This window comes from Aspergillus tanneri (assembly GCF_003426965.1).
Source record: "Aspergillus tanneri strain NIH1004 chromosome Unknown AapTan_3_pilon_pilon_pilon, whole genome shotgun sequence".
Taxonomy (NCBI): domain Eukaryota; kingdom Fungi; phylum Ascomycota; class Eurotiomycetes; order Eurotiales; family Aspergillaceae; genus Aspergillus; species Aspergillus tanneri.
In genome coordinates, this window is record NW_022984630.1 from 1,518,295 (window position 1) to 1,529,335 (window position 11,041).

Here is an 11,041-nt window from a genome sequence, read left to right on the forward strand (position 1 = left end):
GATATCCTCAGACAGTGCTCATAAATACGCATAGCAGAAAGGTCCCGAGGCGGTACTCATAAGATCCCGCATAGCGATGGGCCCACCATTTGCATATCCCAGATCAAAAATAGTATCGAGCGTCGTATTCGGCGTGGGCGGATTATTCAAGTAACTACCCGTACCGGAGATGGCATTCCGACGATTCTTAAGATCCAAGTTCTGCCAAATCCACCACACCCGATCGACCATGCCATGATGATGCCAGAACGCCACGTCGCCAGGACTAACGAAGACGTCGCGTCCCGGATCACCACCCATGGAGTAATGGCCGCTGCCGTGCACGCCGATGGATCCACTACCGGGAATCCCCTGCATAGTCATCTGGAAATTCCAGATGGAGTCGGTGCCGAGGATCAACTGCACGATCTTCGGGTAGCTACTGTCTCGCTGGAGGATCTCGGTGGTGAGCGAGCGTTTCATGCAGCGTGGGTTGTACGCGAGCGGGTTCTCCGCTGCGGAGGTGTTTCCTCCCGGTAGGACTAGAGCTGCTGGGCACAGGTGCACTTTGTAGTAGGGGCCACTGGTGACGCAGCCTCCTCCGGTGCCTGGGGGAAGGTCGATGGAGGGGTAGTCGCCGAGGTGGAGCTGTATGTGCAGCTGGTTGGGGATCGGTACCCCGTTGCCGGACATCGAGGTGTCGCTGCCGTCGAATATCGGAGATTCCTCCAAGCTGTGGGTGTCAGCGCCCCAGTGCCAGTACCTAGCCAGAGAATTGTCAGTCGGTCCGAAGGACTGGATGGGATAGCAGTTGGATGGGAGTGTCACGGGATGTCACCGGTGTATCCGCATTCGTTGCGAAGAGCTTGCTCGAACTGGAAGACGTAGTAGCGATGCCAGGCTAAGAAGGTACCCTGTGCCAATGTCAGTGGCATGGTCGGTGTGCAAATATAAGAGGGTCCCGCCACGAGTCATACCGTATAGTGAATCTGCGAGGTCTGGTTGATGTGCGTCGTGACAAAGTCTTCATACCGAGTCTTGGCCCGGGGGCCATGTCGGCTGGGGTACGCGAAGGCAATTTCTGCAGACACAGCACGGACTTGATGTAGTTTTTCCTCTGGGATGTGGTGAAAGTCCTCCATTCGCGGCGGATACGCAGATTCCACAAGTTGCACCCCCGCCCTTGTTCTTGGAGTCGCCGTCTATGCTGTGGGTGGTGACATTGTAAGCGAAGTTGGCCAGCTGATCGAGCTGCGACGAGGCAACGGCTGTCTCACTGAACAGCGGGTAAAGCCCAAGCCTGCGAGGCCAACAAACCCAAGCTGAGAGTGTACAAGGCAACCATGATGGCGAGGGAGTAAGTGAGTTGGAACACTTGAAACACCGGCTTGATGGGAAACGGGAGTAAGGGATCCAGATAGCATACACTTACCTCGGAGGAAAGGGTTAGCAGATCAGGGATGATTGTGTAAATAAAGGGTCGAGCATCTTACCCAATATTCCCTGATAATGCAGAATCCCCCGTATCAAGAGTAGGTATGGGGAAATTTACACCTCTTTTTCTCTTTAAAATCTGGAAACGACGCTAAAAGGGTGAATCTAGTTTAATCCAATTACAGTTACTTAACCATGTAATATTTTATGATATAGCATCAAACAATAAATAAAAAACCATAAAAATAGTGAAAAATAAAGTATATACTCCTAATAGGAACTTCCTTGTTTAATTAGATATTTTTGCTGTTCTAATATTAGTCTAGCGTGAAACTTAACATGTCTAAATACTTTTTTCTTTCCAGGAAATTTCCAATCCCCATCCCTAATCGAGAAGGGGTATATCGAGACAAGCATACCTAGCCGTCGAATCACGCCCTGGACAGGCTTGTCGTGCACGCTCACTGGTGGAATGTCTGTAGAGAAGGTCGATGCCAACCCTAGCTCTCGGGTGGTAGGAAGGAATTGGACGAAAGTCCTGATTTCCGTATCGGGACGAAGTGACTGGCGTTCTAAATCGGGTATTGTTCATGAATTAATATTGGCGAAAATGACGGTGGGGAGTTGAAGACTTGGCCATGTCTGACTCGACACACTGCCATTCCTTACTTTGTACTTGTAGGGGAAGGTTGCGTCTGCCATTTTGGGCGAAACAGCGGAGTGAAGGGAAGTCTGGATAGGGTTGTTCACCAGATAGAAATGAAGTCAACAACGTGAGGGGCCCGCAAGAGAACCCTAGGCCCATCATGATCGAGTCTAATCAGTTGTCTTGAACCTTGATAGTGTTGGTGCGGCTACCAAGGTTCACACTTCATTCAAGGGCTAGCCTTTTTATCTATGCGAGATTTATCGTGTTCTTCGTATTCCGAACTTATTCTCAGACTACGCTGTAGACTAATAGTAAGGATCAATCTCTAGACGATATCCGACTCGCATAGAATTAGCCGTAGCACACCTACGGTACTCACCGCTTTCAGCGTTGTAGCGGTGTGGGTAGGTCCACCTACATTTTTCTAAAAAAGATCCTAAACAAGCACCTCCGGCTGCTATATTTTCTTTCTTTTTTTTACAGAGTTACCTGCAGGATCCATGGGACCTCACTGTTAGTCTCCAGGGTTTTACCCCTGTCCAAGGAGCCGGAGTTGTTGCCAATAGTGTTGCTATCCTTTTTTATAATTGTAACGCTGATACTAACTTGGGGGTCGCTTATTTCCTGCCCAATGGCTTCCCAGATATGCACATTGCACCGCCAAGGGGTGTATATGAGTAATGGTGGCAGTAGGGGAGTAGCAATTAATTACTGTGGATTATAAAAGCTGGTGGGCTGGACGGTGTAGGCATGATTTGGGGGCCTGTTTGTTTTAGGACTGAGGGTGGAAGCGGGCGTGCCACTTTAGCTGCAGTAGGCAACTGGACGAAACTGCCGTACAACCTGGAACCCTACATTTACCTGGGATGTTATTCATTGGCGGCGCGCTTGTAGTCACTGTTTGCATGGTTGATGCCAGCAGTGATGTGCGTCAAGTTGTAATTATACTATTAGAGGTTGCCAGCAACGTTAGGTAGATTAAGCTCGGTTCATATTAGCACCAGCTGCTGGGGCTGACCAGGGAGCCCCATCTGTTATGCAACTGGTGGTGGTTACAAGCACACTAACCGTAAGTAGTGTACTTAAACGGGTTCCAAGCTAGTATCCGTGAATTAAGGTCAACAACAAGCCCATTTCCCGAGGATACGGAAGTGCAAGTAGCAGCTCCCCGGGGTATAGACAAGCCGTTTCCAGGCCCTGGTGCACAGAACAAGGCCCAGGTACCAGATGTGCTAAAGAGGCCACTGCAGATCCTTGAGTTATGGGAGAGCTCGTGCCTAGCCATAATAGAACTAAGAACTTGTTAGTAGCGGATGCAGTACCCGATGCTCTACTAATACTGCCAGGGGCAGCTATACCTGCCTGCCCAAGGGATTGGTAAATAAGAAAGTTATTTTTGTCCACCACGTTGGCCCAACTGGTTGGTTGTTTGCAAGTAGCAGTAACAGTGGTTGTGTTAGCTGCTGCAGTCTCTGTAATATTACCACATGCACTAACAGATTTTATCTCTGCCGATGTCGTGTAGGTTGTGATGGTTGTGGATATTTTATCAAGGTATGTAGCCACCGGCGTACACTACACGATTTTGCTTATAAATATTGTGGTTGTGGCAGAAGTGCACGATGAGACTCTCGTAGATTGCGTCGTAGTTTAAGAATGGTTTCTGATTACTAACTTGTAGTTCTTGACATGCTTCTTGTTGAATCATCATTATCATCATTGTTATTGTTGTTATTGTTGTTTCTATTATTATTACCCCCACCTCCTCTGCCGTCGCCGCCGCCCGAGGGTGGTGCACTACAGTTAATCAGGAAAGGAATTGTGACAGACCCCAAAGCTCCAGGGAGATTAGAATATATTCCTGGCATGCTAATACCATAGAGTGCCATGCCACTAATAACAGGAAGAATAGACAGATGGCTATCCTCAGTTGTTATTGACAGCGTATTATTAGGGCTGGGCGATGGGATATTGATGGCATAAAAACCTTCTGGAACGTCTGTGAAGGTCAAAGGGGGCAATGTCGATATGACCTTTAGACTTAATTGTTGATACTGAACTGGATACTGTGCTGGTGATAGCAACGGAGGCAAGGAGGTTTAGGCAGTGTAGCCAATGCAGTGGACCTTGACTTTGAATCAGACACTATTGGCCCAGAGGAAAAACACAGGATAGATTATGCTCGTGGCTTCCCCGCTGTAAATGATGCGACTCCATGCTTAGATTCAGTGGTACCAGTCAATTCGCTGGTGGAGTTTTTGCATACTACAGAAAAGAATTAAAACAATTTTTTCAGTACGTATCCATCCGATCCGTCATAAAAATAGCACCATCAGCACTCAACTTAACACACAATGCCTTCGACATCCTTTGCATTACTCTCTTCCCACGGATGCTCCGACTCCACCATCCGAATCAGCTTCTCATGATCCTCACTGCGCGGCGTGACCTTCAACGGATACGGAGCGGGGTGGCTTATCACGCCGGGCAAGAACTCCGCTTTTGGGTCACTCCCCTTTTCACGAGAGATATTAAACACTGTGAGCGACTGTGCAACGTACCCGAAGAGCGAGTTATCCGCGAGCAACCGACCGGGACACATCCGACGACCGAATCCGAAGGCCACTGAGTGCGGGTCGAGTTCGGGCGCCGAGCCGAGGAACCGTTCGGGATTGAAGGACATCGGATCCTTGTAGATGGTTTCGTCGTGGGTGAAGGTCCTTCTTCTATTAGTTACATATATACAGGGCTATGGATAGGACGGACACACCAGAGATTTGGGAGGACCACAGCACCCTTTGGGATGAGATAGCCTTTATAAATTTCATCCTGTGAGCAGAGATGTGGGCCGGCCATGGGCGTAACTGGATGCCATCGGAAAGTTTCCCGGACTAGGGCATCGATATAGGGGAGATTTTCGCGGTCTTGGAGAGTCGGTAGTCGGTTGGGTCCTAGTACGCGGTCGAGTTCCTCTTGAGCTTTGGCCTGTACTTCTGGGTATAGTGCCATGGCCAGGAAGAAGCATTCTACTGAAGATGTGGTCTAATGGAGTCAGCGAAATGTAAGCATATGTCTAGTGAGTCGGACATACAGTATCTACGCCCGCAGCATACAGTGACGCCGCGGTCCATTTGCCTATGTTTATTTCGTCCGGTGTGAACTTTCCCTCACTGGATTCGAGTAGACTAGCTACGTAGGATGGGGGATATGAACCATGTCTCATCTGGTTCTGGACGAATCTGAAGGGTTTCTCCGCTGTGCTAACTAGGATTTTCCGCCAGGCGAGGCTGGTGCGTTTGAACTTAGCGCCGGGGAACCAAGATGGAACGTATCTCACTATCTTGGTTAGTACGAGCCAGATAGGGACGAAGTAGGGGGGAAATACAGAATGGAAAGGTATCCACCAACCACATCCCCGGGGTTGCAGCGAGGGAAAAGATCTTCGTGGAGAGATCGATCAGATTAACAAGTGGGTCGGGTGAATGAGGCTCGATCGTGTATCCATAAGCGATTTTCAGAATTACTGCGCCGGCCTCGCTGGTCCACGTTTAGCTACGCCATGTACTCGGTACAGTGTTTGGTTATACCTACGTGTGAGCATGTTTGCCAATATCAGTGGGGTCTTCCAGAACGCGCAGCAGGAAGCGACGTGTCTCGAGATGCTGCAGCGGGTTGAACTGCGAGGCTGCATTCCTGGAGCCCATTAGGCGATTCATTATCTTTCGATACGGCCGGTATAGATCAGAGTAGGGGTGCATCACGAAGGTGTGCTTGAGGCCCAGCCTGCCAGGATGTTAACTGCGGGACGTGAAATGCATGGAAGAGTGACCAACATTTCTCCGGCGAATACCAACTGCGGTCGCGAGTTATATTTGCTCGAGTGCTTTTCCAGCAGGTCGTGAGCGATGTGGAAATCATTGACGATGATGATTATTTTGCCGAAAATATTAATGGAGCTGATGGGTCCTGTATGCGATTATTTAATTTAATCCGAGTCAAAAATGCCAACGTCGAAACACACCATAGCGCTCCTTATACTCCCACCAATGTTGCCAGTCTTGCTTTCCAGGCGGAGGCAGGTCGCCTAAATTACCAATAATTGGTCTGGGTTTGGGACCTGGAGGCAACGGTGCCGCTCTCTGCTTGGGGAATAAGATCAGCTTGGTGAGATACATTGCTGTCAGTCCCAGTAGGACGCAGTAGACGGTCGGTAGAGCCATCGAGATGGTTACAGGGACGATGGGGAATGCGGCGCGGAAGTATCGTGGACGACGAGAATTAGACTTGTACAATTTTAGCTGAGTGCAGTTCCTTTTATGATAGCTCTACTATTCAGGATAGATCAGCCTGTCAACTAGGCAAGAAATCACAATCTCGGAGGAAGGTAGCAGTAGAATTATTACTAGACTAACCTTTAGAATTCGCAGTGGAATCCTTACCAGACACATATGTAGGCAAGATTCGTAGACCAGAGTACATCATTCCGTCGTAATATAGAATAAAATCATGGATGGCCAACACCTATGTGTCGGTGGCTGAATGCCTTCAGCATACTCTCCAGAGAATGCGGGACTAAGTTGTGCTGGACCAGTCTAATATCCAACTGAACCTGGTTTTTGACCTCCTCCCTTGGCTCCATCAAGACACGTACCTTGGTTAATGTAACTTATTAATACAAGCTTAAATTACCCTGGCATATTAAATCTAGGTATTCGAGAGATAGATTCTTTACATAGTAAAATAGTTATCATATGATACCTTTTCATTAGCACTTGCTGAATAAAATTCTTAAAATAGCTAGAGCTAAAAATCTTTAAGACTATCTTATCTACTTGGTTGTGATTCATTTTTAAGATATCATGCTATCGTAATTAATTTTTATATCGTCTTAATCGTCTAATCATTAACAGCGCTACTCCCCACCTTATAACTTCTTGTAATTCAGAGGAAGGTTGTCTGTTACTATGCTCCTCTGTAAATTTGGGGACTTATACATAAGATGAATGTCAGATTGATTGCCAGCTAATATGGGTCTATCTATACAGAATATACTCCGTATAAGCTTTTCTACTCGATCAAGCTCTATCCGCAACAAATACTGTCAGACAGACAGATGAGCGTGCAGGGATAGATACCATATACACAGCGCACCGGCCCGCGGGTAATACATGTCATTTTACTTGCCACAGTTCAGGAATGGGAAGAAGCAGTTATCACCAAACGTACCATACAATCTCAGCCGCCGGACCTCAACGCGCATACTAGGGCCAGGAACACGTAGGAAAACAAAAAAGCAACTAATCAGAAGACAAGACACTCGAGTCTAGGCACAGGATCGTTCATGTACCAGCATATAAGGAGTATTTGCGGCACATCAAACTGGAGCTGCACACCCAAATGAAGTCGCAACCGTACCTCCCGGCCCAAATATCTCAATCAAGCCCTCAATCGCCGCCCATGACCCCATTCCCGAGCACGCAAGCCCAGCCAAGAAGTACAGAACGCTGAGGATATTAATATGCCAGTTCTTTTTGAACCCTCTTACCCAGCGTTTCCAGCCATTGTCGTGGCGCGTCGTAGTGCGTGTTGTAGGGTCAAACCCTTCACCGGGTAGAGCGGCGTCCATCTGGCATCGGAACCCGATATACAGAAACGCAGGGAAGGTGTAGGTGAAGTTAAGAATGAGAAGAGCACCAACTAGAGAAGAGATGCCGTTCAGGTTGGGCACGGCGGCTGCGACAAGAAAGGCAACGATCCAATAGGCACAGCCCAGAACAAGCCAGAGGATGCGACCCTTCTTCGTGGTGATGACAGGAAAGTGGAGGATTTCTTGAAAGACTTCCTGATAGACTGTTTTCATGCCAATGTTGAAGTAGAGTACTGATGATGTGTTAGCAAATATTAACTTGCAGTAATTTAAGTTCCGCGAGAGACTGTACTGCATGCTATAAAACTGACTACCAAGCTTAGGATATTGCCAGCAAGTTGGATACCCTTAGGTTGGACGACGTTGTTGATATTCGAGATAGAGTATTGGCCATAGTGGCCGTATACCTTCTTCTATGAGTTCTCTTCTGGTCACATAGTAGGAACTAGAGTGAGAAGGTACGACTTACAAAAGCACCGAAGAAAATGTAGACAAGACAGATAAATATCTGTGCAACTAGCAGGCCCTTCCAAAAGTCCCAAGGGTGTCGCATTTCAGCCAAGAAGGCAACGAAAAGGATAGCACCGCCATAGCTATCTATCCAAGTGATCAGTAGCAGGCTATAAAATTAATTGGTTCGTTGACATACAAACAAGCTGGTCAACACCGTTAAACTGTCCCGTAAAACCAGTAGCTTGTTGCTGGTACTGATCTAGAGGGGGGCCGGCAAATGTTTTGATCGCTTCAATGCTCTTGATACGTGTGGATGAGATGACAGCCTGGTAGTCGATTCCGAAGTGGGAGCACGCAATCATACTTTATACTCCCGATTAACCGCATTGCCAAGTGTATGGATTCATGATTCTTCAACTCACATGAGGATAAAGCTAACAATATTCAGCCATACAGCCGCATTGCTCAACCACCCAAGACGTTGTAGACTGCGAATGCTTCCAAAGACCATTCCAACTACCATACAGATGACCATGCAAACCACGAAACAGATTTTATTGTTTGACAGCTGAGCTAGATTCTGGGCGTTTCCGAGAATCAGCACAGCTACGGTCATGAACTGCTGTATTGACTGGGCGACATTGATGAAGTGACGCCACTTGGGCCCGTATACTCGAAAGTAGGTGTCGCCAAAACTGATCATAGGATACCGAGAGGAATCGAGGGCTAGGAACACCTTCCAGAGGATCCAGCCGCTGAAGCCAGCGGCTATGCCGAACACAACATACAGAGCGGCAGAGGGTCCCCAACCTACACTAGCGAAGACAAATCTGGAGATCTGTCAGTCTGTGAGCCATATAAATACTCTGTCATGGGGAAGAGGAAGCACTCAATACTCACGGGCACGAACTCCAGCCCAGAATATCCGTCGTAATTAGATAAAAGATGGTTCCCCAGCTAGCCGTCCTTAATGCTCTGGAAGCAGTCTTCCATTCCTCCTGCGACACTGTGGAGGACGAAACCGTTGTGCTAAGGGCCATAGTGGCTTTCTTTTCCGACTCATTGGGGTCACTTGTATCGTTAGAGTCCTGGGTGATTTGCGCACTTGCCTCGTGCAGCTGTTTCTTTTTCTCATGGTGTATACCCTTGGAGAAACGGTTCTTTATGATCTTCCCTGCTGTCAGGGGACCGCGTTCCTCAATATACTGCCGGTTTGCCTCTTCTTCTTCCGCGCGTTCAACCTGAGCCCAATAGACATATTCTTCAAAGGTAACGCTGGGATCCACACGGGCTGCCAGGCCCCACGTGCGCTGAAGAATCTGTGGTTCTGCCTCCATTTCCTGCTTTGTGTAAACCGGAGGGGCTACCACCTGCTCAATCTCCGTGGTCTTCATAGTAGGCATACGGTAGATAACTGGACATATGATATACAAGGAGAGGGAGATGAAATAGACCTTGGAATAGGTAAGAGGGGATGGAACAAGTGGAGAGGGCCGGCAAACTTTTATATGAAACAACGTGGAGGAATAGAAATACCCCCCTCGGCGCAATTTGGCCATAGATAGCCGACCAGAAGCAGTCCTGTTGGGGAAGCACGTGCCAACATGCGTCGAAAGATGCCATTATCAGTTGGTAATTTGGTTTATTATCGCGGACTAGATGGATACACGTTGTCTCTACGGCATCACACCCCTAAATCACGCACGGTGTTCCATATCTGTGTATATGTCGCGTGGACCTCCGGATATTGCCCCAGAGGGTTTGTGCAGTCCAATGGCAAGACCTTATCCTATGCCCTAATACCAGCATCTCGTTCATATTGCGTGTTAGCCCCAGATTAGTAGGGGATGGAGATATGGGAGGCACCATCTAGATCCACATCTATGCTATCTATGGCTCGGCCCAACTTGCCTTCTCCGGTGTACAGGTAGGACTACAATTGGCCTGGTGCATCTGACTGACAGAATGCGGCGTCCATTCTGCTCCGGCCCCCGATTTCTTTACTTCTTAAAAAATGAAGGGAAGAAAAAATGGTACGCCAATGTCTTAACAGTGTCTGAATAGTATGCGGGCATAAGGGAGCAGCTGAAAACGGAAGTTAGGATAACCAAAATGCTTAGCCTGTATTATGCTTGTTTTCTTCAATGCTTAGCGTGTGGGGCCAACAGGCAACATCCAATGGACAGACCCACCAATATTGACGTTACATGGTGCAATCAATAATATAATTGAAGCAAGAAGCGGTTTTTGAATTTGTCTAAACCGAGTTAATCCTATATAGGAAGGAGGTTCTGATCCTAGAAAGTGGGCGCTTTGTCACTGGGCGCTCTTCGGAGGATTCACTCACGCTCGCCGCTCCTACCGTTAAAGTTCTGATTTTCTACGTAGGGCATCTTAAGTCTAAATGGAGGTACGCGAATATGGAGTCTATTATGTCTCTCCAGAACCGAAAAATACAGGGGTGTCAGGGCTCAAATAATTTGAGAACCTATGCAGGTGGAGGACAAGATGCTAGTTCGCCTGTCCTCAGCAAAGCATGCATTCGCTTGGACAGGTGCTGGGCCTGGATAAAGTGGGGAAATTAGATTGCCAAACGTGGTCCGATAACATAGCTCTCTCCACTATAGTGTAACTTTGATAAGCCTAAAATAAATAGAACATGGCCAATCCTATCCGATTACTTCTACCCACGGGACTTTTCTCCGCTATAGAACCATAGAACCTACTGGAGCCCACGGATAAGCCGGCACCACCATCGGACGTTTATTGATACCGACGGGCGTTACATCTCAATTTGAGCTACCAGCCTTTCTGCGATGTCAGGATGCCGTATTTCCTTACCGCAAATGCAAAAGACGACGTTGATGTATTACCGTGTA

General features: G+C 47.9%; 3 protein-coding genes across 3 annotated transcripts; all 3 read right to left on the reverse strand.

Moving 5' to 3' along the window:
• Positions 1-18: 18 nt before the first annotated feature.
• On the reverse strand, positions 19-1,324 carry ATNIH1004_004298 (tyrosinase family protein; the record flags this gene model as incomplete). Its single annotated transcript, XM_033568968.1, has 4 exons — positions 19-742; positions 808-893; positions 957-1,167; positions 1,257-1,324. The coding sequence occupies 4 exons, from the start codon at positions 1,322-1,324 to the stop codon at positions 19-21; spliced, it is 1,089 nt and encodes a 362-aa protein (XP_033427774.1).
• Positions 1,325-4,406: 3,082 nt separating this feature from the next.
• ATNIH1004_004299 (cytochrome P450) lies at positions 4,407-6,510 on the reverse strand (the record flags this gene model as incomplete). Its single annotated transcript, XM_033568969.1, has 8 exons — positions 4,407-4,782; positions 4,833-5,104; positions 5,154-5,398; positions 5,448-5,599; positions 5,654-5,832; positions 5,913-6,028; positions 6,084-6,345; positions 6,475-6,510. 8 exons carry the CDS (start codon positions 6,508-6,510, stop codon positions 4,407-4,409), a joined length of 1,638 nt encoding a protein of 545 aa, XP_033427775.1.
• Positions 6,511-7,436: 926 nt separating this feature from the next.
• Positions 7,437-9,565, reverse strand: ATNIH1004_004300 (uncharacterized protein; the record flags this gene model as incomplete). The annotated part of the gene is made up of 6 exons (XM_033568970.1): positions 7,437-7,942; positions 8,002-8,122; positions 8,179-8,306; positions 8,359-8,525; positions 8,585-8,992; positions 9,063-9,565. The coding sequence occupies 6 exons, from the start codon at positions 9,563-9,565 to the stop codon at positions 7,437-7,439; spliced, it is 1,833 nt and encodes a 610-aa protein (XP_033427776.1).
• Positions 9,566-11,041: the final 1,476 nt, after the last annotated feature.